We start from the raw sequence: 27,313 nt of genomic DNA, 5'->3' as shown, positions 1-27,313 counted from the left end.
AAACATACACAGGCCTATGGGGCGCCTGGGTGGCTCAGTCGTTAAGCTTCTGCCTTCGGCTCAGGTCATGATCCCAGGGTGCTGGGATCGAGCCCCTCATCGGGCTCCCTGCTCAGCAGGGAGCCTGCTTCTCCTTCTCCCTCTTTCTACCACTCTGCCTACTTGTGCTCTCTCTCTGTCAAATAAATAAATAAAATCTTAAAAAAAAAAAATACACAGGCCTAGTGATTAGTGGTGTCAGGATACTAAGTAACATCTGGCGGAGGGCAGGAGGGGAGCCCTGAGGTCTGGAACATGGAGCATGCCGGGGCTGCTGAATGAGAGCTCCAAAATGCAGAGAAGGGGCCGAGCAGGAGGACTCGGCGCTGCTGGCAAAGACCTCAGTTTCTACAAGTGGGAAGAGGGGAAATCAGAGAAGGGCCTATTTCCAACATATTTTGCCTAGTATGCAATATTCCTGTGAGTATCGGTCTGCTTTCAATCACTCCCTCATTCAGTGTTCTGTTGAGTATCAGTAATATTTAAGATGCTTGCTAAGGGCTGGGGGTGGAGGGGGGAAGGCAGCAAGCTGCGTGAGACACAGCCCTCCCTCCAGAACACTCCTGGACAGCCCACCAGGAGCCCATGCCTGGGTCAGCACAGAGGCCTGGGACACCCGGTGGGCTGTCTGGCCCTGGATCTGGGGCCCGGGGCTCCTGACACCTAGAAGAAAATCTGGGATTGTTGTTTGGCTCTGCACATGATCTCAGACGCAGAGAAGACGGGTCAGAAAGAATGTGTGTGGAGGACGAATCCTCTCCCTTTTTAAGCTAGAGAGCCTGCAGGGGAGAGAACGGGCCCCTCCCCCCTTCACTCCCCATCCCACCAAGTGGCCACTGATGGCAGGGAGGAGTCAGGGAGACAGCCCCACCTCCACAGGTGACACAGACACAGAACCCTACCACCTGCTCCTTCCTCATTGTTCACATGGCTCTCTGACCTGTGTCAAAAACAAACTGAGGGTTCTAGAGGGGAGGGGGGTGGGAGGATGGGTTAGCCTGGTGATGGGTATTAAAGAGGGCACGTTCTGCATGGAGCACTGGGTGTTATGCGCAAACAATGAATCATGGAACACTACATCAAAAACCAATGATGTAATGTATGGTGATTAACATAACAATAAAAAATAAATAAATTCCAGATCCTAGGAGATAAGTTTCTGGGAATGCAAGCACATGGGGTTGGGGAGTGGATCTGGGCCTATGAGGTCTCCACCATTTCTTTCATTTTTTTTTTTCTAAACTTTTTAAATTTATTTTTTAGAGAAAGAGAGTGGGGGAAGGCCAGAGGGAGAGACTTAAGCAGACTCCGCACTGAGCACGGATCTCACAAACCTGAGATCATGACCTGAGCTGAAACCAAGAGTCAGACACTTACCCCACCCCGGCGCCCCTTCCCTATTTCTGAAGAAAGCTGCCTCACTGCCTCAAGCACCCCAATCTATAGATGCTGTCAGGATAGGCACAGACTGAGCCCAAGAAGAGAAACACAGGCTGATCCCTCCCACAGGGTGGTGTTTTACTTCAATAGTCATTAAGGAGAAAAAAACATCTTCGAATCAAAAATGAAAGACTGGTTACTCTGAATTTGGTGGTTTGCTCAGTCTGTGGGGTACTCTAATATTTCAAAAGCAGTTTGGACATGATGTCTTTAATTTGGGTTGAATTAAACCTACACCCCCACACATACAACACACATTCTGTGTAGACTGTACCCCCTAAAGGAGTGTTGGACTAGTCACTACACATGTTACCGAACATGCATGATGTGCATTTGTGTTCACCAAGGTGGAACTGCTGTGCCATTGGGAGAGTTGGGACTTATTCTTTATTTTGTTAAAACAGTTGAGATATAAATGAACCCTTTTAAAAGTAAGTACGGGGTAGGGAGTGTGCCTGGGTGGCTTAGTTGGTTAAGCACCTGACTCCATCTCAGGGTTGTGAGTTCAAGCCCAATGTTGGGCTCCACTCCTAGCATGGAGCCCACTTAAATAAACAAACAAATAAAATGAAAGCAAGTACAGAAGTATTTTATTTCGATCGGTATATCTGCCCCACGTGATTTCAGAATCGCCATCATAGTATGATGGATAGTCCCATTGAATATGCTCCTCTTCTTCTTTTTTAAATAATCATTACCACCTTTTTGTTGAGGTAAACCAATCTTCTAGATAACAAGAGAAAAAATAATTGGTTGGCATATTCAGATGAAGTGTTAATGTAAATTTTTTTGACCTAATTATTATTTTATCTCTTGAAGTCCATATGTGGTAATGTTAGGAAACTAAATTCACAACACTTTTTTTTCTAACAAGTTACTATATTTGTATGCGAAAAATTCACCTTCAGGCTGGTAATTCTAGTTTTCAAGGAACCTGCACTTTTACACATACATGTGCTGTAATTCAGTGCGAGTGCTCATTGTGTATTACCTAATGTCTAAGTGATAGGAGGGGCCCGGTACTGGAGATGCAAAGAAGAGTAAAGCACAGTCCTTTGCCAGGTGTTACCAAGCTGGGGAAGGGCATTCGAGGAAGAAGGAACACATGGGTGAAGGTACCAGGGGGTGTGCGTGCAAAAATCCATGTCGCTGGAGGGGAAGGGCATGCTTGAGGCTGTGGGGGAGGCACAGGAGAGAGCCTCAGGGCTCAGATTTAAAGGGGTCTGCTTGGGAGTTTGGGCCTTATCCTAAAGGCGAGGAGCTGTGGAAGGTTTGAACGCGTGGTAGAGGGTGAGTAGGTGCCCCTGGAGACAAGCAGAAGATTCCACATGGGACACACTGAAGGCTGCTTGACTTTCAGCTGCAACTGCTCTTGCCAGAGGCTGCCTCATACACGTGAGGCCTAAGGCTGTGGCTCAGCAAAAGCCACCCTGTTTCCAGTAGCTACACACCTGGCAGGTCCCTGGAGAGAAAACCCAGCTACGGCTGGGGCCAAACCACACTTTCTGCTTCCAGGCGCTTCTTCCAGCCTTTGTCTTTAGAGCTGCCCATTGATGGTAGTTAGTGATTAGTTGATATGTGCTGTTGTCATTGGATTTTTTTCTTGGGGCCCCTCTGTGGCTCAGTCGGTTAAGCATCTGACTCTTGGTTTTGGCTCAGGTCACGCTCTCAGGGTAGTGAGATCGAGCTCCAAGCTGGGCTCGGTGCTCAGCGGATAGTCTGCTTGAGATTCTCTCTCTCCCTCCCCTCTACCCCTCCCCGTGCTTGCTTGCTCTCGCTCTCTCAAAATAAAAATAAAAAAATCTTTAAAAACAAATATATAAATAAAAGGTGTATTTCTCAAAAAGAAATGCTTGAAAGTGGAAGTAGCTAAACATCTTGTGCAAACACCAGCAACATAGTAAGTATATTTTAAACATTAGTTTTCTTTTTTTCTTCCTAACCAAATACCCAGTTATCCATGCCTAGGGAAAGAAAGTACAGCTGGTTGACCCAAATGCTCAGAAGCCAGGTATCTCCCTGTCTGCAGTGGTAAATACTCAAATCACCGCCCTGTTGCTTAGGAAGAGATGTGATCTCACGCACACTAGGTTCTTTGTGGTTGTCCTACTTTATTCATGTATTTATTTATTTATTTATTTAGCTTTTATTTATTTACTTGTCAGAGAGTGAGAGAGAGCACAGGGAAAAGCAGACTCCTGGCTGAGCAGGGAGCCCGATGTGGCATTCAATCCCAGGACCCTGGGATCATGACCTGAGCCGAAGGTAGACATTTAACCACCTGGGCGTCCCGTGGTTGTCCTACTTTAAAGCACAGGTATTTTAGTGATCTTACAAGAAATGGAGTTTTGTTCTTTTCTATTCTGTAGTATGCTTATAAATCTCTAAATCTGTCATGGTTTCATTGAACAGAAGACTGATGTGGGTGGGTGGGGAGGGGAACTGCCAGGGAGAGAAAGCATTTAGGGAGATTGCACGTTTGATACCAGCTCTGCCAATGAAAACTGGAGGACTGGACTTCATCGCAAAGGGCACTGGCTGGAGAAGTACTGGAGAATAATAATCCTATATAATCACAAGGAAATGAGAAGTGAAAAGAAAAGGAGACAGTAGAGAACATGAGGACTATTACTGAGTATTGCTTCACCCATGTGTGAAACCTGTCCCTGCATAGACTTACTTGGTAACTTGGTTCATTTGGTCGTTCCCAGAGACCTAGGAAAGAGAGATGAGCATTTTCCCCATTTTACAGATGGAGAAATTGAGACTTAAGAAGGTGTCCAAAGTCACACTGCTGGCAAGTAGTGAGGCCAGGATTTGAACCCAGATATACCAGGAGATCCTTGGAAAATCCTATTCTGCTGGTACAGACTTTTAAACCATTTGCCAGTCACTCAACTATTCTTCAATTGGAAAAGGACGAGCTTCATAAACTGTCACTAATATGCCCTTTTGTTAGGAAATACACACTGAAATATTTAGGAGCCGAAAGGCCACTTACTATCCAAGAGTTTAAAAAGTAATAATAATATGAATATACGGAAAGCAAAATGATAAAGCAAATGTGGTAAGATATTAACAGGTAGGGAATTGGGGTGAATGGTATGGTATATGGGAGTTGGGGTGAATGGTATGGTATATGGGAGTTCGGCAACTTGTTTCTAAATCTGAAATTATGTAAAAATAAAAATATTTTTTAAAAGAACACGAACCTGTGACTAATGTGCTTAGAAAAAGTGATTCTCTGCCTTTTCCTATGTCAGAGTATGCTGCCAAATTTCTAAATCTGTTTGATTAAATTGGGTAGAACTCCAGGATGTGGTGTGTGTGTGTGTGTGTGTGTGTGTGTGTGTGTGTAGGGGGCCAGAAGTGTGAATGTCTTGCACAACTATCTTACTCTGGAGCAGCTGCTCACTTCTCAGGTTCTGCATGAGAAAAGTAGTAACTATATCTCATGGCTCTTATCATCAGGTTATAAAACAGACCCTCCTGTCCCCTGACCTGAGAAGCAGGAGGCAGATCCTTCCAGGGAGCTTGGCCAGAAACAAGCCTCTCTGCTCACTCCTGCCAAGACCGTGCAAACAGGTCCCTACCATTTGAACTTCCAGAAGAAAAAAAAAAAAATCTTTACAGCAGAGTGCCAAGAAACAGTGCAATTTTTTTTTTTAACCTGATTATTATATAATATTACTTTGGGCCTAGAAAATAGACTGCTGAGAAATCCTTTCGCTGTTGCTTGTCTGAATTATTCCCTCACAGCTTTTCATAAGGAACATGAATTAAGTAGGGCCTTCGAGGAGAAAGGGTCTCCCTTGATTTCTGGCCAAGGATTCCCTAAATCGCTCAGTCTGCTCGTTCCAAAATCCTGTGCCCTTTCACTACTGTGCACAAAAACCATTCATTCTAACGGGCGCCTGGGTGGCTCAGATGGTTAAGCGTCTGCCTTCAGCTCAGGTCATGATCCCAGGGTCCTGGGATTGAGTCCTGCATCGGGCTACCTGCTCAGCAGGGAGCCTGCTTCTCCCTCTCCCGCTTCCCCCTGTTTGTGCTCTCTCTCTCTCTCTGTCAAATAAATAAATAAATAAAATCTTAAAAAAAAAAAAAAACATTCATTCTGTCAGCTCAGGAGATTTTTGAAGCTTAGATGCGTGACTCCAGAGGCTGTAAAAGCAAAGGGAAGGGAGCAGATAGAGAGGAAGAAGGCAGGTGAGCAGGAACTTGTCCAGATCACCGTCCTTCACTCAAGCAGAGGCAAGTCTCGCTGTGTAGCCCGTTGCCGTGAGCACGAACCGCAGGACTCGTCTCTTACAACCCTGCTGGATCTCTTGGAAATCCTTTCATCGTGTGGGGCTTTTTGTCATAATGGTATTTGACTTGGTCACTTTCCCCAGTAACAGTCCCTTGTGATAGAAGGGGTGGAAAGGTGGACTCTGAAATCCCAGTGCCCTTGTTTTTCTTCTCTTGGGGCTATAATTCTTCCACCTGTGTTAGCGTTATTCGTTTCCATTTTACCTTTCAGACGGAGGCCTTGTTTTATTTATCTGGAACTTAGTTTCTCAATCTGGGCACTGTTGGACCAGATAATTCTTCGTTATGGAGGCTGTCCTGAGCATTGTAGGATGTTAAGCAGCATCCTGGCCTTTACCAGCTAAAAGCTGGTAGCAGCCCCCTTCCGACAGCAACAACCAAAATTGTCTCCAAACTTGCCAAGTGTCCCCCAGAGAGCAAAATCGACCCGGTTGCGAGCTGATCCAGAACTTCCTTAAGAATAGGGGTCTTCCTGTTCTTCTTGGGAAACCAGAAGAAGCTAAAGGCATTTGATTCAGCTTGCGCTGATGGAGCGAAGAGAAACAGTTGTGACCTGAGGGGTGAGGCATTCTGGAAGACATGGTTTGTGGTATTACTCCGCGTGCTAGATCTAAAGTCTTAGGACTGTGTCATATTCTGCACCGGCTGTTCACAAAGGAGTTTTTGAGAGCAATCTCAGGATCGGGGCAGTACGGAAAGCAGACCCAGAGATAGTAAGATCCAGATTGCCAGGCCAAGGTCTTTGAATAATTAGAAATACGGCATCTTAAGAATGTTAGGGAGCGTCCCTCTGGGCCCCGCCCAGGTTGGCTGCAGATTTACCTGCTCCTGGCAGTCTCGCTCTTTGCTCTGTAATTAGAATTGCCCTCCCGGTAGATGGTCACAAAGCTCATCTTGTACATTCCAAGAGCAGCGCTGTGGACCACCCAGGGTGAATTTCCATGAGTCTTCAGGTGTCCACCCTACATTTTCAGGAAAGTGCTGAGAAGGTTCATCCAAGAAAAAATACTTGCTGGGCCTAAAATCAGGATGAGAATATCAAGTCTGGTCTTCTAGGGGGCATTGTAACTTCAGCTAAAAAAAAGGAACAAAAACCAGAGAGATAAGTATGCTTAAACACATGCATGATACACCTTAAAAGCACGAGAATATGGGACTTACTGCTTACTTAGGAATTTTGCACAGGTTTTCATAATTCTTGGGGTCTGCTTTCAACTCTTGGGTTTGGGGGAGCAGTATTGCTACTCATTTCATAAACTAACAATATTATATCAGGTTGTTGAATACACAGCCATGTTCTGGGGACGGGATTTGACCAAATCAAATATGGTCCTCACAAAATAATCTTCATAATTAATCAGCTATCACAAAACTTAATTCTACTGTAATATTACTCTCTCCCTCATGTAGGCCTTTCTACTTTTTAAAATAATGTCTTAGGGGTGCCTGGGTGGCTCAGTCGTTAAGCGTCTGCCTTCAGCTCAGGTCATGCTCCCAGGATTCTGGGATCGAGCCCCGCATCAGGCTCCCTGCTCAGCGGGAAGCCTGCTTCTCCCTCTCCCACTCCCCCTGCTTGTGTTCCTGCTCTTGCTATCTCTGTCTCTGTCAAATAAATAAATAAAATCTTTAAAAAAAAATAATGTCTTAGTTATCCAACACTTTGTAAGATGCTAATCGATTACTGTAGCTCCTTCAGAGGTAAATGATGGGAGACCTGGCCATTTGCAAGTTCATGACCATCATGTCTTTCCTGGACTCATATGGATCACCTAAGTGGTTTCACTCCCTCCGTTCTTGCTCCCCCTCAACTCATTTTCCACCCAATAGACAAATGTGCTTTCAAATTTTTTGAAAATTGCAAAATAGTAAAAATTTCAAATTTCAAACATTTCAAAAAATATCGTTCTCCTGCTTACAACCTTCCAAGGGCTTAAAATAAAATCCTAAACTTCTTCCCTGCTCCCAAGGCCCTTCAGGGTTGGTCTCCCTCCTGCCTCCCTGACTTCAGCACAAGCCTGGCTCTTCTGCCTTTGGGACTTTGTACCCACTGCACCCCATGATCTGCCACACTCTCCCTCCTGATCTTTGTGTGGCTGATGCCCTGTCATTCACTTCTCTGCCTCCACGTCACCTCCACAGAGAAGCCCACCCACAACCACCCAGTCTTCACCCTCTCTGCCCATTTTATTTTCTTCACTGCTCTTATTATCACTATCTGAAATAATTTTACACGCATATAGTTTTAGTCAAATGTCACCATACTATACGTAGTGTTCTGTGACTTCAATTTTTTTTTCAAAATCCATTATTGACTTTTTTTTTTAACAATGTGTCTTAGAGACCTTCCCATGTCAGACTGAGTAGGCCTAGTCCATTCTTTTTAATGGCTACGTAATATTCCTTTAGGTGTATGTACCATAATTTGTCTGATGGCTGCCACATTTATTTCTGATTTTTTACTATTACAAATGATGCTGAAGTGAACCATCCTTTTGGACACACCTCTATGCGCATGCGCGGATTTTTTCTGTACTAAAGATTCCTGGAAGTGAGATTGCCAAGTCAAAGGTTATGCCCATTTGTCATTTTGATAGATGCTCACTGCCACATTGCTTTCCTAAAAGGCAATCAATTTATACTCCCACCGATGGTGTGTTAGAGTACACACTTCCCTCATTCTCACTGACACTAATTAGTATCATTTTTAAAAAAATGTTGCCTTAAAAGATATACGACAGAGCTATCAGCTTTCATGTCATGAGCCTGAAGGCCATTTTAGGATCGTTTCCTACTGGGCGTCCCTTGGAGTCATGCCTCCAGGTCAGCTTGGGGAGAAGCAGCGAAAGCCTCTGGGAGCTCTGAGAGCTCCCGAAGACAAATGAAACCTCTGAAAGCTGTCTCATCCATCGCCACAGAAAGGCCCTCTGTCCAGCTGCCAGCGGAGCGCGATCAATAACCTGGAGAGCCGTGGGCCAGCCTGACATTTCCGGCATGCAGCATGCTCCCCCATCCATCATCCAAACACATCCCGCCGCTCAGCTCCGACTGAACAGAGCCGAAATCTGCCCAAGTGCAGCAGGCCCCCACCCCCAGTCTTGGCTTCTCTGGCATTGCTCAGAACCCTTTGCTCGGTTGCACCGAAGGACGGGAGCTCAGGGTCTGGGAATCGACAGACGCTCGGACAGAGGGCCACATCCGCTCTCTACGGGAGGGCAGGAACAGCGGCTGCGAGCACCATGAGAAACGGCTCATCGGGGACACCAAGAGCATTAGGAGCAAAGGAAGCTTTCTGATACTTGATGCCCCCACAATGGCAAGCTGTATATTTTTTTAAAAAGAGTTTTTCAATTTTTCCTGTCCCACCTTCACTTTTGTAATAAGAAAAAACCTCCATTTTCCATCTCCCTGCGTAGGGAAAAACTCAGTTCTTTCCTACTAGGAGTCTCTTCTCTGGGTGTCTCCTTTACTCCTTGTACAAAATGCTCGCACTTCGGACATTTCTGGTCACCTGTCGTGCGGAGGTTTTTCCCCAAGACAGTCAATTCTCTGTGACACCAGCTGGGTGCCCTACAATTTAACTCAATTTTGACAGTATCTACCCAGAGACAGGTAAGGGCTCAGTCTCACAAGTGTGGCCCCTCGCCCCCTACTCACACACACACCTGAGGAGCCAGGAGCAAGCCCAGGTTTGTCACCTGTGTTTTTGACCAATTGGCTATAGATCAGAGGTCCTAAAGACCCCTCCTTGGGTTTGATTAACTTGCTAGAGTGGCTCACAGAACTCAGGGAAACACTTACCTCTATTTACCAGCTTTTTTTTTTTATTATGTTATGTTAATCACCATACATTACATCATTAGTTTTTGATGTAGCGTTCCATGATTCATTGTTTGCGTATAACACCCAGTGCTCCATGCAGAACGTGCCCTCTTTAATACCCATCACCAGACTAACCCATCCTCCCACCCCCCTCCCCTCTAGAACCCTCAGTTTTTTCTCAGAGTCCATCTATTTACCAGCTTATTAAAGGATATGGTAAAGGATACAGAAGAAGAGACAGGGTGAGGTCTGGGAGGGTCCCAAGCTTAGGAGCTTCTGTCCCCATGGAGTCCAGATGTGTCACCCTCCCCATGTTGTGTTCAAAGCTCTCTGAACCCCCTACTATTTGGATTTTATGGAGGCTTCTTCACATCGGCATGATCAAATATTAACTCCATTTCCAGCCCCCTCTTCCCTCTCTGGAGGATGAAAGGTGGGAAGAGGGGGCTAAAAATTCCAAGCTTCTGATCATGGCTTGGTCTTTCTGGTGACCAGCTCCCATCCAGGAGCACCAAGAGTCATCTCATTTAGAACAAAAGACACTGCTATCACGCAGGAAATTCCAAGGGATGTTGGAACTGTATGTCAGGAATGGGGCTTAAAGACCAAATACCAGAAGAACAGATGCACCCAGTACTCTTATCCCTTAGGAATCTGCAAGGGTTTTAGGAGCTCTGTGCCAGGAATCAGGGGCAGAGACCAATATATATATTTTCCATTATCTCATAACCTTCCTCTCCAAAGGAATTGTTGAACTTCTCCAAGAAAAAAAAGTATGGATGGCCAATGTCTTCTGGATGCTGGTGTTATGCTGCTTTTCACATCTGTTACTTCACAACCCTGTGAGGTTGGATCATATTATCTCTATTTTAAAGATGTGTCAGTAGCCAGAGCATTTGGGTAACTAACCCAAGGTCACGCAGCTAGTCACGCCTGGAGCAGGATTTGAACCTAGAGTCTATAAACTTACGCTCTATTGCCAACGAGGTGGGCTGTGACTTAATTTCAGGAATTTCAAAGGCTTGATTTTGGTAGTTCGTAGGTTATCGTACACTTCTTTACTTACAGGTTTCTTCAAAGAGAAAATTCTAAAATCCCAACGAAATTACTTTAAAACCTGTCCTTTCTGCAACCGTGAACAAGTCCAACGCATGATACATTTTCTTTGAGCTGATTTCCTCTCTCCACTTCTGCAGGAGTTGGTACTTGTTCTTTGGTTCAGTGCATGCAAAGCAAGACGGAGTGACTCACAGGTTCCCTGGGCACGCTGATTCGAGCGATGGGTAGGGTGACCGCGGTATTAGCTTCCTGCTGCTACTGCAATCAGTGACCACAAACTTGTTGGCTCGAAGCAATACACATTTATTATCTTATACTTCTGAAAGTCCTAAAACTATTATCTTATAGCTCCTGGAAGTTCTAGGGGAGATCTGCTTCCTTTCCTCTCCTGGCTTCCAGAGGACAAGTACGTTCCTTGTCATGAGGTCCCTTCCTCCAACTTCAAACCCCTCTATGCTCTCTGCTTCCATTGTCACATCTTCTCTGAGTCTGACCGTCCTGCATTCTCTCTGTGATCACATGGACCCACCTGGAGCATCCAGGATCATCTCCTCATCTTGAGATGAAGTCTTTAATCTAAGTCACACCTGCAAAGTCCTTCTTGCCACGTTCAGGTGACATATTTCCAGGTTTCAGGGATTAGGACATGGACTTCTTTGGAGGGCTGTCGTTCAGCAACCACACTTCTCATCTCAGTTTGCAGGGGACTATGAGCACTTCCAGGTTGTGGAAACTTCAGTGTTGGAGAGTTGGTTGCCCCTGGCCGGGGGTGCCCTTGATCCAGGAAGATACTTCTACTGATTCTTGGGAAAGTAGAGAGGGAAGATGAGCACAGGTAAGAAAGCTGGAAGGGAAACCGTGTTTTCCCAATCGCATTCTTAGGGGGAAAGCAACTTTTAACCTTTAAGCAGTCCTGTCCTGTGTGTTCCCTGCACGAGAGCCTCAGCAGGACCACATCCTTCCAAAAGGGAGCCTTCTCTGCCTAATGTTCCCCACTTGTTTTACGAGACAAAAGCAAAGCAATTTCCTGGATAAACTCTACTTCAGAGCCTGAATTATCCCTAAATAAGAAACCTGTATGGTGAACTTATATTCAAAAAGTTAATGGTTCATCCAGTGAGAAATAACAGACGTGTAGTTAAAAATAGAGCCAGATTCCATGCCAGTGACAGACTCATCACTAATGTGAAGCCACGGTGGGGTGTTTTTTTTCTTTTTTTTTTTTTTAACATCACGTGTGCTCTTCTGTCTTTATACCTTTCCCTATACTTTCCCCTCTCTCCCCCGCCCCCACCCATCCAGTTATATTTAGTATTACAGGCTGTAGGTTTGTAAAATAATTTTCCCATGTGTTTATGAGTCTCAAGGGGAAACCAGTTCATGATGTCTTTTTACATATATATTTAGCTTTCTATTTCTGGAGAAATAAATAGAAAAAAAAAATCGTTTTCAATAACGGGTGAATTCCCAGAAGCAGGGTTTGGAAAGAGCGAGGGACGGGAATCTGGGGAGCTTTTCCAGTGGAGAGGATTCAGATGGAGAGGCCAGACTTCGAAGGTGGCACGGAGCCGCTGGGACACATGAGAGGTTCACCCCGGCACGGTCTGTCAGAAGTGAGGTTTGTGGAACTGACGGTCATAAATCATTTCCTAGCGGTGAAGACAAAGGGACACACATTCTCCCAAGCTAGAGGTTGCAGAGCAAATAGGATGAGCAGTAATGAGGGAGGAACTGTGCTAGCCAGACAAATGGATGAAAACCCAGGAACTAGAGGAAATCCAGGCATGCAGGGGGTTCTGGGAAGCATTTGTTGCCTTCTCTGGTGAATTAAGACAACCCAAGGTGCGTGCACCGGAGATGAGGGCAGATGGGGGCAGATGGGGGCAGATGGGGGCAGATGGTGGTAGTAGACAGATGTCGAGAGAACCAGACTCTCTATGTCCAGGGGAGCTTCTCGGGGTTTGCTGGACTGCTCTGTGCATGAGTCTGGCCAGGGGCTTCAGTCTGACCCCCACATGCATCCACACCCAGCCCACATCTTCTTCTGGTCAGCCCCTGGCCACAGAGACCGCGCGGAAGAACACGCCAGATCGGCACACCCTATCATCGCCTTGGGAAATGTAGCCTTCCTGAGCCAGAGAGACAGGAGTAAGCACGCGAAGAACAAAAGCTGTGCTCTCATAATCCCAAGAGGCTCCCTATTTCACTGCTTCTCTTATAGTTAAGAGTCCTGGGTGTGTAGGAGAGGAGAGACCATTGCACTGGTGAAAGTGCATCTTGCCCACCAGCTCTGCTGAGGGATGGTGGCAAGCGTTTGTAGATGGCTGGCTGGGGGCAGGGCTGGCCAGCTCCAGAAAGGGCTAAGCCAGTTGCTCCTCATGGAGACTCAGTCCATAACTAGCCCGCACTTATTATAGGGGGCTGGCAGCCCACTCAGCTAGTGGTGATCCGGTGGGCTCCCATGGTCTCACTCATGGATCAAGGTTAGGGACCATACTCCTTTTCACATTTGCTTCAGATTCAAGTGGGAAGCTCACTTGAACACTTATGGCTTGGGCTGGACATCTCGAAGAGAGAGGACCTGGTATGATTGACTGTTTCACCCACCCAGGGAAACATGATCACCCAGCACCCTGCTTCCCAAACACATTGGGACTGGAGCGTCTGGGAGTAGGAGGAGATCCAGGAATATGCTCCAGGGTGAGACACCCTCCGTGACAAGGCATGGAAATGGTACCATTGCTTCTCAAGCAAAGAAAGCCAAGCCATAGAGCTCAGTGGAACCTGTGGGTCCATTCCTGACTCAGTCCATCTATTCACATCCCCTGAAATGAGCTTCTTCCTTCTGTTTTTTTTTTTAAGATTCTGTTTATTTATTTGAGAGAGAGAGAGAGAGAGAGCACGAGCAGTGGGGAGAAGAAGCAGGCTCCCCGATGAGTTGGGAGCCTGACATGGGGCTCAGTCCCAGGACCCTGGGATCATGACCTGAGCCGAAGGCAGACACTTAACTGATTGAGACACCCAGGGGCCCCATATTCCTTCTGTTTTAAAGTGTGTGTTTTACTGTGCGGCAAAGCTAACAGGTCCAGAGTCGAACATTACTGAAAAGATAATGATACTCACAGATCCCAAGAGAGGACATGCCATGCTGCGGGGAGGGGGCGGGGCGCACATGGGGAAGCACCAGTCAGGAGGGTGAGAGAGTTGGGGAAACAGGGGCCAGAGACTTTTTTGTGGTTACTGCAGGGAGGAAGCCGGGAGGAAGGGTAATCAGGCTTATGATTGGCTAGTCTGATTAATTTCTGTGGCTCTGTGACGTAGAAGCTGTCCCTAGGTGTCTGGTACCTGGCCCTGGGGTGATTAGGGCAGGTGGATAGTGGCTCTGAGCATGAGCGCCACACCGAGGGGGTAGTTGGGGGTATGGGCTCTGGATTGGTTAGTTTGCATTTGAAAGGCCTGCTCTAGGGTGAGTTGTTTACTATCTCTAGGAACTGGCTATCCCTGGGAGGGCTGGCCCCTCCAAGGTCAGCAAGGCCCCAGATGTCAGCCTCAGAAAACAGAAAAATAAAAAGACACAGTTAATACACCTTCCTCTTCTCTACTGTCAGGACCCAGCTCAAGTCTCATCTGTTTTAGGAGAGCTTCCCAGGCTACTCTGTCCCATTGGGATCACTCCCTCCCCCTGAAGTCCTATGGCACGGAGTGGTGCTGCCCTTCAGCTTTGTGTCCATTATCTAGGCAGAGAGTGCTGTGTCCCTCTATCAAAATCCACGATTCTTGGAAGTGGGGACTGTGTCTTTTACTTCTCTGTGTCCCCCACAGCACCTGGCACAGAGCCTTATACGTAATAAATACTCACTAAATTTTTGTTAAGGAATGCCCAAGGTTCAGTGTGGTAGGCCACAGGGGTGGTTCCTTTAAAAGAAAAACCATTTTCAACCCCTGGGCAGGAATAACCCTGCTTGGTTCCTTCCTTTATTATCCAATAAACATTCTAAAATTTAGAATGTGTACAAATCCAGATCATCTTTGTGAAACTCACAAACAAGGAAAATTCAGGCAGCTCCAGCTGTGAATACAACTCCGAAAGGGTCATTTCTCATTGCAGCTGAAAAGGAAAAATTGTGTTAGTATCGATGCCCTGACCACACTGTTTCCTCCATTAACTCTCTGGAAGAGGAGAGTAGATTACACACATCAGCTGGTTTCACTGAGTAGCCAGGAGGCAGGCAAGACATGTCTGTCTCATGAATTACTATTAATGGACAAATCATCTGTGTTGTGTCTGTCTGTGGCTGGGGGGTCTAGCACAGGCTGTCAGGAGTGGAGATTTACCTGGCTCAAAGTGGCCTGGAATGAGTTGTGAGACACGTGGATCATCAGGGTGTTGAGGAAGGCAAGGACACGGCAATGCCACCAGTGGCCTTGGGCTCCTCCTCTGTGACTACAGGAGCAAGGAGGGTAGACCAGATGGAGGACAGGTTGGACCTGAGTGTAAAATGTTAGAGGGATTTGGCTTGTTCCTGGGGCAGAGCTGAGGGACAAAAATAGACTACATCTTGGGAAGCCTGGCATGAAATTAAATTCCAGGGCCCTAGCTATTGCTCTGCCATTGGATTACTTGCCAATGTCCAGAAATGCCCTCATCATGCGAAGTGGAGGTGGTGGTGGAGTTGGGGAGGGAGGAGAGCTTCTTTTGTGGGTACACTAATGTTGCAGGGGCTGCCCCCCCATCTTTAGTCCCTTGCTGTTCAAAATATAGTCTATAGACCAGCAGCATTGGTCTCATTTGGGAGCTGGTTAAGAAATGTTGACTCTCAGGAGGGGCTGGGGGTAGTGTGAGGCCCAAGGGGTAACTCCCTCTGGTGCAAAATTTAAGGGAGCACCCCTAAACTCAGTAACGGAGGTAAATAACATTTTTAAAAAGGCAAAATTAATGCAAAAAAACTGATGAGCAAAATAAAATAATTTTAAATAAAGACAGGATCTGACCCTGCACTTGAACGATCCTACCCCTCTCACCTCCCCCTAATCTTGGTCCTGATCTCAGGCCCCACCCAGACTACTGGGGGAGACCATCTGCATTCTAACAAGATCCTCAGAGGATTCACATGCACATCAAAGTTTGAGAAACATTGCTTCGGACAAGACCTCCCAAGCCATAACAACCCCAAATCTTGGAATCCAGACAGCAAAAAAAAATGGAAAAGGATGAGCAGAGATTCCAGAAGTTCCAGAAGCATCCAGCGCCACGAATTTGCTTGTTATTTACTTGGATACGCACACTTCCACCTTACAATTGTACAGCGTTCTGTAGTTTGCTGTAAACTTTTAAAAAATGTTTTATTTTGAAATAATGATATATTCATAGGAAGTTGCAAAGATAGTACAGAGAGTTCCCATGTGCCTAACTTAACCCAGTTTACCCTGTTGGTTACATTTTATGTATCTACAGTACAATATGGAAGTGAGGATATTGACATTGGTATAAAGTGGATGTATAGTTATATGCCATTGTATCACATGTGTAGCTTCATGTAACCAACACAATTAGGCTACAGAACTAGTCTATCACCTCAAGGATCTCCCTGGAGCTTTACCTTTATAGTCACACCACCTCCCTGCCCTGCCCCCAGCCCTATCCCTAACACTTGATCATCACTAATCTGTATCATTGCTGAGAAGGTTATGTGAACGGGATCATACAGTATTCAACCTTTTGAGATTGGTTTTCACACAGCATGATGATCTGGAGATCCATCCAAATTGTTTGCATGAACTGTTAGTTTGTTCCTTTTTATTGGTAAGGAGAAGTATTCCAGGGTATGGATGTACTACTGCTTGTCTAACAATTTACCTATTGCAGGACATTTCATTTATTTCCTGAAGTTGGATACTACAAATAAAGCCGATATGAATAATCATGTACAGGTTTTTATGTAGACATGTTTTTATTTCTCTTGGAAAAAAACACCCAGGAGTACCATTCTGGGTTATATGATAAAGCGTATGTTTAGTTTTTTAAGAAACTGCCAAACTATTTTTCAGAGGAGCTTGCCGTTTGACATTTCCACCAGCAGTGTAGGAGAAATCCAGTTTCTCCACACCCTTGTCAGCTATGGGTATCATCATTATTTTTTCTTTTAGCCATTCTGATTGGTGAATTAGTGATAGCTCTTCGCGGTCTTAATTTACATTCCCCTGATGCTGAGTGCTACTGAACATCATTTCCTAAGCTTATTTGCCATCCTTATTTGTCCTCTTTCTGTCTTTTGCCCATTTTCTAATGGGATCCTTAGGGTTTTGTTTTTTTTTTTACTGTTTGAGCTCTGAGGGTCCTTTTTATATTCTAGATATGAGGCCTCAGATATGTGGATCACAGATATTTGCACCCCGTCCGTAACTCGTTTTTTCATCTGCTTAACAGGGTCTTTCAAAGAGCAAAAGTTTTAAATTCTGTGAAAGTCCAGTTTATTGGGTTTTTTCTTTTGGGCATTGTGTTTTTAGTGTCATATCAGAATCTTCGCCAAGCCTGCGCCCAAAGATTTTCTGCCATAGTTTCATCTAAAATTCATATTTTACACAAGTTAAATCTATGATCCATTTTGGATTAATTTTCTATAGGGTAAGAGATTTAAGTTGACTTAGGTTTTTTTTGTTGTTGTTGTTTATTTTTGTCTATGGCTGTCCAGTTGCTCCAACTCCATTTGTTGAAAAGACTATCCTTCCTTTATTGAATTATTTTTGCACCTTTGTCAAAATGCAGTTGGCCATTCATATGTGGGGCTATTTCTAGGCTCTATTCTGTTTCATTGATTTATGTGTCTGCCTCTCTGCCAATACCTCACAGTCTTGACTACTGTAGCTATATAAAATTTGGATAGATTGATTTCCCCACTTTCTTTTTTCCCACTTTCTTATTTTTAAAAAAAAGTTTTAACTATTCTGGTTCCTTCTATATAAATTTTAGAATTATTTTGTCTGTGTTTACACCAAAAAAAATCTTGCTGGAATTTTGATAGGAAGTGCATTAAATTTATATATTGGTTTGGAGATCATTAATATTTTACTATGTTATATCTTCTAATTCATAAACATGGTGTGTTTCTACATTTATTTACATCTTCCTTGATTTCTTTTTATCAGCATGTTGTAGTTTTTAGCTTACAAATTCTGTGTATGTTTTATTATATTTATACCTAAGTATTTCATTTTTTTCTGAGTTGTTGTAAGTGGTCTTGTATTTTTAATTTCAGTTTCCACGTGTTTGTTGCTAGCACATAAAAATACAATTGATTTGGGGCACCTGGGTGGCTCAGTCAGTTAAATGTCTGCCTTATGTGTCAGCTCAGGTCATAATCTTGGGGTCCTGGGATGGAGCCCCGCATCGGGATAGGAACTATCCCTTCTGTGAGTTTTTTCGCCCCAGCTCAGAGCAAGTCACTTTCCTGTTTAACAGCCTTCAGTGATTCTCTGTTGTCTATACTTCTTAACTTTATGGTCATTGTCTATGTATGTGTAGGGTTCTCAAACTTCAGAGAAGAGAAGAATCACCTGGGGACACTAATTGAAAATGTAGACCTTAAGTTCCAGCCCCAGAGATTTTGACTCAGTAACTCTGGACTGAGACCTAGGAATCTGCATTTTAATAACCTCCTGCTGGTCATTCCAGTGCAAGTGGTCCACAGAATCCATGTTGACCAAACAGCGATCTCAGGCATACAGGTCATAGTCCTCTGAGGACTATGAGGTTCGATTCCAACTTGCTCAGTCAATAGTACCCCTTCCTCACCCTCACCCCTACCAGGCCTCCATACCTACAGACCAACATAGTGGGTAAGACTAAACCAGTTGAGGGGCGCCTGGGTGGCTCAGTCGGTTAAGCGTCTGCCTTCGGCTCAGGTCATGATCCCAGAGGTCCTGGGATTGAGGCCCGCATTGGGCTCCCTGCTCCGCGGGAAGCCTGCTTCTCCCTCTCCCACTCCCCTGCTTGTGTTCCCTCTCTCGCTGTGTCTCTCTCTGTCAAATAAATAAATAAAATCTTTAAAAAAAAAAAAAAGACTAAACCAGTTGGCAAGTGCTCTTTGGAAAGGCAAAATTAATCTCTCCTGTCCCTTTTCCCCCGCCCCTAGCATTTCAACGTTAGCACAGAGTTGTTCAAACTATAGGTTGCCAGACGTAATAGGTTTTGACCAACTTTTTATTTAAATTTATGATTCCCAGAATAGAATACATGGAAAATATCAGTGTGCATTGGGTTAAGGGTATTGTAAAACATTTGTTTCAGTTAATTATACCTATATGTAGGTATGTATTGTGTCAGGATATAAAATGCATTTCTTACTGTGGGTGGTACTCCAACAACACTGAAAGCAATAGCTATAGAACTCACCTCTCATTAGATCCATCAGTATAGCCTTCTGTGTCTCCATTATTGTGAACCTTTGGAGAATAATAAATAAAGCCATCTTTATCCCCTTATTCCTCTAGGATGCATCATGGTGTTTTGTGCTCAACAACTGAATTAATTTGATTACATCATCACAATCATACCTCTGCTGGGTTTAACTACTTCAGATCAAGTATCCTCTTTTAGGTACAGGTTTGGGGTTATTCCTTTCAGAAATTGCCTCTTGTAGGGTGCCTGGGTGGCTCGTCAGTTAAGCATCTGCCTTCGACTCAGGTCATGATCTTGGGGTCCTGGGATGGAGCCCTGTGTCAAGATCCCTGCTCAGTGGGGAGTCTGCTGCTCCCTCTTCCTCTCCCCCTCGCCTCACCCCCGCTCATGCTCTCTCTCTCTCAAATAAATAAATAAAATCTTTTTTTTAAGATTTTATTTATTTATTTATTTTGACAGAGAGAGATACAGTGAGAGAGGGAACACAAGCAGAGGGAGTGGGAGAGGGAGAAGCAGGCTTCCCACTGAGCAGGGAGCCCGATGCGGGGCTCGATCCCAGGACCCCGGGATCATGACCTGAGCCGAAGGCAGACGCTTAACGACTGAGCCACCCAGCCGCCCCATAAATAAATAAAATCTTAAAAAAGAAAAAGAAATTGCCTCTTTGTGAGAGAGTGAGCCTTGGAGCATTGCCAGGAGAAGTGGCTCCTCACCTTGGCCAGAAGCAAAGGGTAACATTTTCTAAGGTGCTGAGTTTCTTTGGGACAACGTATTTCCTCTGGAAATTCTGGAGTATGGTCTGAGGAATGGGGTGGGTGGCTCTCTAGCCTGAGATAGACCAGTGAAAGGACACTCTAGAAGGGCAAGAGTAGGAAAGGTAGCTACATGAGCCTTCTAGGTGAGCATGTGTTAAACATCCATTGGTCAATAAACGAGTCACTATGAAGGTGCTTAAGAACCCAAGAAGTGTTCAGTATGTGTGACAGACTGAACCACATTTGGATCACAGCTTCGTTTTCTTAGGGCAGCAGTGTTTCAAGTGGCAATGTGTCCGGTCAAGGTTGTTTGAATGCAAATCATTTTACAACGAGAGCTTGCTTCTCACATGTATGTTAACTGCCCGTCTCCTTTAGCTGTGATTTGGGGACCTCCTACCTATGGCAAAATATCTGGCTTTGAAGAACTCAATGCAGAAGAGTAGTGAAGGTATAAATTTTCAGAAACAATTTCCCAGCCAGGCCCCTTGAACTGGATGCACAGGGGGCTAGCAGAGCCAAGGGGGATGTCGGACAGAGCAGGCATGCTGGACCGAGGTAGAGGTGAAGTAGAGCGGAGTTTCCAAAGAAAAGCTTGGGTATGCAGAGAGTAAGGAGAGGCCACTTTTTAGAGGATGGGGGAGGAAGGAAGCTCTGACTTATTGCAGCAGAGACTTGGTGACAGCTGAGGGCCAGATGTAAATGATCTCAATGAAGACTGGGGTATGAAGGGCCAAGAGAAGAGAGAGGAGGTATGGAGTTTATCCAAATATCAAAAGGTTTTTTTTTTTTTACAAGGTTTTCAGTTTGTCCTTGGTCTCAAAATAAGACTTCTTGAAAACAAGTAAAGTAATATCACTCTTAAAAAGCAGAGGTGACATACCTTATTAGAATGGCTAAAATTCAAAAAACCTGACAATATACCCCATGCTGGCGAGGATGTGGAGAGACAAGAACACTCATCTGTTGCTTGTGGGACTGCAAAATGGAACGATCATGTTGGAAGCCAACTTGGCAGTTTCTTCCAAAATTGAATGTACTGTCAGCATCTGATCCAGCCATTACACTCTTAGATGTTTACACAACCAAGTTGCAAACTATGTCCACGCAAAACCTCCACAGGAATGTTTTATCAATTTGATTCATAATCAGTGAAAACTGGAAGCAACCAAGATGTCATTCAATTGGTGAATGGATAAACAAATGGTACAAATGGATAAAGAAATGGTGATACGTCCAGACAACGGAATGTTATTCAGCAATTTTAAAAAATGAGTTATCAAGCCACAAAACTACACGGAGGAACCTTAAATGCATACTGTTAAGTGAAAGAAGCCAGTCTGAAGAGGCTAGGTAGTGCATGATCCCAGCTTATTTGGTGTTTTGGAAAAGGCAAAACTAGAGAAATTGTAGAAAGATCTGTGGTTACCAACGTCTGTGGCCAGGGAGAGGGATGAACAGGGGGAGCACAGTGGATTTTGAGTGTAGGGAAACTATTCTCAACACAACTGCAATGGTGCATACGTATCATACATACATTTGTCATTCATCAAAACCCATAGATTGTACAACACAGTGTCTCTTCACGGGAACTATGGCCTATAGTTAATCAATAATAATGTGTCAGTATGGACTCATCGAGTGTAACAAATGAACCACACTAATGCATGATATTAATCATGGGGAAAACGGTGTCCAGGGGAGATAGGAAGGTGGGGGCTGAGTATATAGAACTCTACTATCTGCTCCATTGTTCTTTAAATCCAAAACTGTGCTCAAAAATAAAGTCTATTAATTATTTTTTTTAAGAAACGAAGAGATCTCACATTGAAAGAAAAAGAAAAGGCAAATGTGATGAGAATTATTTTTAAATGTTAAGAGAGCCAGCAAGGAAGTCCTGGGAACTTGCTTGCAAACTACACCGCCAGCCTTGCTACCCAAGACCCTCTTCACGAACTGAATCCCTCACCTGTGACAGAAATCCACGCCACATCTCCTCAGTGGTACAAGCTCAGGCTCTGTTGGGTTTGCGCACTGAACCCCCTTGGAAGGGAGAACCAAAATTTTCATCCCCTTCCTAGTTTTCTGAATTTTCTCATGGAAGTGACATTGGGCTTGTCTGGTAAATTTGAAGAAGCAGCCTCGTGAATTCCTTCCAAAGGAAAAAAGGTTTTTCTGTGACTGAACTTTTCTCAATCAATGATAATGATGGCTTTACTGTTAATTCTCCCTAATTATGTAGAAGGCCTTTTAAATTTGTTTTGGTGGTTCTTCTCTTCTGAGATGAGGCAATCAGCCCAACTTTCATATTTTAAGAAGGTGGCAGCTGCTGCTTCTTCTTCCTCTGGTTCTTCTTCCTTTTAAGTCACTCCTCCATTTTGGAGTTTCTGCAAGTGATCATAGACGTAAATTCCAATCTATCCCTCAAATGGCTTTCAGTGAGATGCTTGTTCTAAATCCCTCTAAGCTACCGACTTGTCCAGCAGAGGACCTTTTAAACTGTATTAATCCCCTTGAGTTCTAAATCCTTTTGCTTTGGGGCCAGAATCTCATCCCATAACCTTCTGAATGGCCAACATAACTTTGAAAGTTGGCACTTTGCATGTAAACGGCGAGAAAGCTGTAAGGCAATAAGCCTTGCAGCCAGCAACGTATGGATTTCAACGATCACCTTTAATCCACACCCTTCCCCTTTATAATGTGTGGTTTTCTTCTCTTAATTAGAAAGAGCCAGGGATTATCTGCACAAAACCGGAAGGTTTATTGTGATTGGTGGGATTGTCTCTCCCGTCCACGACTCCTACGGAAAACAGGTGGGTTGGTCCTTTGCCTCTCTGCTCCTGTACCCTCCCTTTCTGACCCGATGGCTCCTCCTCGGGCACAGCTGCCCCACAGCCATCCGCTACACTCCCTGCAAACACAAACGCCCGATAGCGGGCGTCCTGCCCCCGGCTCTGGAGCTCAGTCCGACGTGAGCGGGTCGGCGCTGGGCAGCAGCCGGGAGGAGCCCGTGCCCGGGGCCAGGCCGCTCGCAGCGCCGGGCGGTCGGGGCTCATCAGCAGCGGAGCACGCGCACCCGCTGAGGGCCGAGCGGGACTTGGCGCGGATGGCACACTGGCGGCCGGTCACGGGTCTTTCCCGGATTTTAGGAGGACACGGCCCATGCCTCTTACGACCTGATTTAAAATTCCTGTCCTTGCCGCTCCCTGCCTGCCACACGAAAGGGAAAGTCTAGGAGCCCTCCCCGCGTGTCCATCCCCCCTCCTTCCCCAGCTACCCGTGGCTGGGCGCTGGGGAAGTTGCCGACCCAGCAGCTCGAGCCTCGAGACAAAGCACCGTTTGCAGGGTTAAAAGTCTCGTCTCTGCGCTGGGCACGCGGTGGCTGCTTCCTCCGAGAGGCCCACCTCCGGACCCTGTCGCGAGTGGCACATCCCCGCCCTCCGTCCCTTTCTTTCCCCTCCGCCGCTCCATGCGTGTCTGCGTGGCAGGTGCACACGCAGGGGGGCCACACCCTCATTCCCGGCGCCCTTGAATAGGAGCCGGCTCGGGGTGGGGTCTCCAGGAGGCTGTGGGGAGCGCAGCGAGCCTCCCACTGATGCTCTGTTGCTCCCCAGGGCCTTGTGTCGAGCCGGCACCGCCTCATCATGTGTCAGCTGGCCGTCCAGAACTCCGACTGGATCAGGTAGGGCTGGCCAGGCCATTGCCACAGGTGGGTGGCCTGCGACTCACTGGGGGTGAGTGGAGGAAGTGGAGGAATGCCCTCAGCCATCTGGATCCCACAGGGGTGGGGAGGCCCGCACAGATGTTAGTCCCTTGCAGGCAATAATTATGCAAACCTTGGGAGGTGGCCCAACTGATAGCTTTAGTTTATAACCAGGCCATAGGGCCCAGCAGACTGACGAGGGAAGCGTCAGTGTTTCTTCTGCTCTGGGACTTTTGGATCCAGGATTTTCCTGGAGCATCATTGGATTTGGAGTGAGGCCTGGCCAGGAAATCCGAAATGCCTCTCCACTTTCCTCCCCAGTTACTTCCTGTGAATTTGCACTTCCTTTTAGGGAATGTTCCCTGGCCTTCCTTATTTCCCATTCCTGAACTCAGGCTCCCTGGGGCTCCCCGTGGAGCGCTCACTGCCTTTCCCTCAGGCTCTGGCCACCGTCCTCACTAAGATGGCAGCCACCCTTATGCACAGAGCTCGCAGTGTAATTAAAGCATCTTCCACTAATTATGCAAATGATGCTCCCCCAAGTTCCTACAGTTATAATTTGCATGAGAAAATGGCATTTAAAAAAAAATAATGGCACACCATTTGTACTGTAATTTCCCCCCACGGAAAAATAAGCAGCACCTAGAGGTTTCCATGAAAGCAGGGAAGTGAAGGGAAGCTGACCTCACAATGAGGGAGAAGAGATGGGGTGGGCGGGAAGGAGAACAGTGAAGGGAGGCGACAATGATAATTAAATAGTGATCCCAGCCAGTCATGAGTAGTGATTTGTGTGAGAAACACTTGCCCTTTATCGACTTTCTCATCCCCCTAAGATACAGGTAGACACAGCTGCCTTTTCTCTGGTGAGAAACAGGCCCAGAGAAGTCAAGGGGTTTGAGCGTGAACAGCACATCCATGGTCACATTAGGGATAGAAACAAGGCCTTGTAACATTGGGGCTTAGGATCTCCTGGGGAAAATGGGGTCCACTGGGGGAAAACACAGGCAGGAGGTTGTTCCTGCTTGGATGTGACTGGAAGATTCTGAAAGAATTGCTTCATTCATTCAATGAATATTTACCCAGCGCCCCCTGCCTGCTCTGCACTGCTCCAGGCACTTGGGCAAGGTCAGAATTCCGGAATTGAGGTCACTAGGGAGGCCCAGGTAGCTCTAGAGTTAGCCCCTGGCCCCGGGGGAGCCTGTCTAGCCCAGTCTATCTGTTTTAGGCAGGTGGGTGGTGGTCAGAGATACTGGGAGCCTGATGCACAAGCTGACTCTCAAGGGTTTTCAGTCAGTGAGATCTTACCTCTGGGAAGCTTAGGTGTGTGCTCATGGTGGGAGGTGGGCAGGGAATGCTCAACGGCTAAGAAAATGTTTGAGAAATCTCCCAATTTAGCAGCTCATTAAGATGGCAATTAAGCCCGAACAGTTCATCGGTCTGGGCTAGCTCCCTGCTCATTTCACATCCTCGTGTACAGGAGGGGCTGACCAGGGTGCAGGGCTGTGCCCTTTAGTCTGACTGGCACGCCCCCCCCATGCCACAAGGCCCCCCACTGCACAGATATTCAGACCACTCAATGACGGCCTGGCTTTTAATCCTTATCCCAATCCTAGAGGGCCCAGAGGAGAATTTCCATCTTGTGGGGAAGCACAAGAGTGAGACTCTGTACTAAGCACTTTGTTTATAAAACTCATCGAGCCCTTCTAATAACCCCACAAGAGAGTTACGGAGTCATTTTACAGGTGGGGAAAGTGAGCACCAAAAGACAACATCACTTTCCCAAAGTCCCATACTCTCATTTTTACAGGGGGGAAACTGAGGTGTAGGAAGGTGTTTCAAGCCCACGTTTGATCTGATTTGGGATCTAAGGACACGGCATGAGCCAGTGTGCTAAGCTCCCTGAGCTCCGGTCTCTGGAAGGAGCCACTAAGGAAAGAGTATGAGAATGGAAACCAAGGGAAGCCTCTTTCTGGTTATGTTAGGGTGGACCCATGGGAGTGCTATCAGGACACCTGGCAGACCACGTGCAGCGTGCTGGAGCACCATCGGGACCTCATGAAGGTGAGCTGAGCCACGGCAGACGGGTGGGTGGCCCCCGAAAGCGAGGCAGGCCCGATAAGGGTGCTGCTGGCCTACTGACCTGGTTCAGTTTCCTGCTTCTCAGCCAGCTGTGTGGGAGACCAGGCCCCGAACAGCAGGAAGGAGGGCAGCCGATTAGGAACCCGAGTCATACCGGAGGCTGCCCCCCGGCCTTGCTCCGCCTGCTCAGTATGACTCGGGTGGTTTTCATATTCTGGCAGCAAATCCAGGGTGGGATTAAGGAGAGACTTCAGAAAGTGAGGAGGGAAGGAGACCTGGCCAAGGAGGGCAGGAGCACAGAGGGGCGCTGGGAGGAAGTGCCATCAGCCGGGTGCTCCTGCCCCATCTGTTCTGGGGCCGAGGCACCTCACCCCTGCCAGTCACTGTCCCTTTGCTCACTCTCATTCCTCCTCACATGAGTTCCAAGGCAGACAGTGTTCTGGTCCTTGTTATATGAATGGATAAAAAGAAGCTCAGAGAGGTGATCCCATCTATCTGAGGACACACAGCCACTGCTTAGTGAACACAGATGGGAGCACGTGGCCTGTGCCCAGGCTGTCGCAACCGAAGAGCAGGTTGCCACACCAGCCAGCAGCACTGGCCAGAGTGTGTGGAAAGCGCGCTTCCCAGATCAACACCAACGCACGGATCTCCACAGTGATGGCATGAAGAGCAGTGCCATCCAGAGCAAGAAGCCTGACCACCCAAGACAAGAGGCAGTGGGTCCTGCCCACCCCCACTGACCCTGTCCCGGTGCCCTCGTCAGCCACCATCGGCAATCTGGATGGCATTGTTCTGACACACACAGAGCCTCTGTGCATCTGTGTTTTCTGTCAGTGGGTGTCAGAATCCGCTCCTTGGGGGACCTGTCAGCATCATGCTCACCAACTGGGCAGCTGTGCTTGATTTGAATAGAGTAGGGGTTTCGGGCTCCCGCCCAGCCAGGGAGTCAAGAGGAAGAGGAAGAGGAAGAGGGAGGGCTCTAGCTGGCTGTTGCTTCATCTGCTAGGTTTGTCCCCCTTGGAACTGAAGACAGTGCACCTCCCTTCCTTCCGTTTTCAGAATCCTTCACACACATCCTGAGTCTTTCCTGGTCCCCTTGAAAGGACTCTGCCACAGGATGGCACTCACTTGCTCCCTGTGCTGGTCTCAACAGCAGCAATAATAAAAGGCATCCCATCCTGTCTTACTGTATCAGTCAGGATAGGCTAAGGTACGCTGTGGTAACAAGCATCCTTACAATCTTGGTGACTTCATGTCAGTTTATTTCTCACGCTACATGTCAGCTAGGGGTCAGCCGGGGGCCTGTGCACCTTCTGATCACACAGCAGCCTCAGGCTCCATGACGGAAAGGAGGAATCAGGGGCCCCGCACACATGCCTGAACCCTGCCTCTACCAGCCATGTGGCCTAGCCGCTGTTTTGCTTCTAAATGCCTGGGCTTCCCGAACCCTCCCTCTGTTACTCATGCCCAGAGGCAGGAGTCTGGGCCAGAGCAGCTCAGCCAGGAGCCCCAGCCATTGCAGTGACGGGCACAGAGAATGTTCTCTACCTAGAACAAGTCCCATGGGGCCCATGACATGCGCAGCGGGAGGAAGCAATTCCTCAGCTACAGGACCAGTTACTTAATGAGAATGTGGCGTTTTCTTTTCTGGAGGTGAAATAATAATAAGAAAGGAGGTGGGCTGCCCTTCCACTCCACCAGCCACGGCTG

At 46.6% G+C, this 27,313-nt stretch overlaps 1 protein-coding gene across 3 annotated transcripts in view; it reads left to right on the top strand.

Moving 5' to 3' along the window:
* Nucleotides 1-27,313, top strand: part of NMNAT2 (nicotinamide nucleotide adenylyltransferase 2) — a 187,551-nt gene that overhangs the window by 128,733 nt on the left and 31,505 nt on the right. For all 3 annotated transcript variants that reach the window (XM_064594216.1, XM_045877297.3, XM_045877298.3), the window contains exons 4-6: nt 22,543-22,631; nt 23,433-23,500; nt 25,504-25,582. In XM_064594216.1, the coding sequence (XP_064450286.1) occupies nt 22,543-22,631; nt 23,433-23,500; nt 25,504-25,582 (236 nt within the window). The remainder of the gene's footprint in view (nt 1-22,542; nt 22,632-23,432; nt 23,501-25,503; nt 25,583-27,313) is intronic.

Source organism: Mirounga angustirostris, unplaced genomic scaffold (assembly GCF_029215605.1).
Source record: "Mirounga angustirostris isolate CCGP_5_RB_7025 unplaced genomic scaffold, mMirAng1.0.hap1 SCAF_6, whole genome shotgun sequence".
Classification (NCBI taxonomy): domain Eukaryota; kingdom Metazoa; phylum Chordata; class Mammalia; order Carnivora; family Phocidae; genus Mirounga; species Mirounga angustirostris.
The sequence above is the reverse complement of the archived record's forward strand: the minus strand, read 5'-3'. Positions and strand labels throughout refer to the sequence as shown.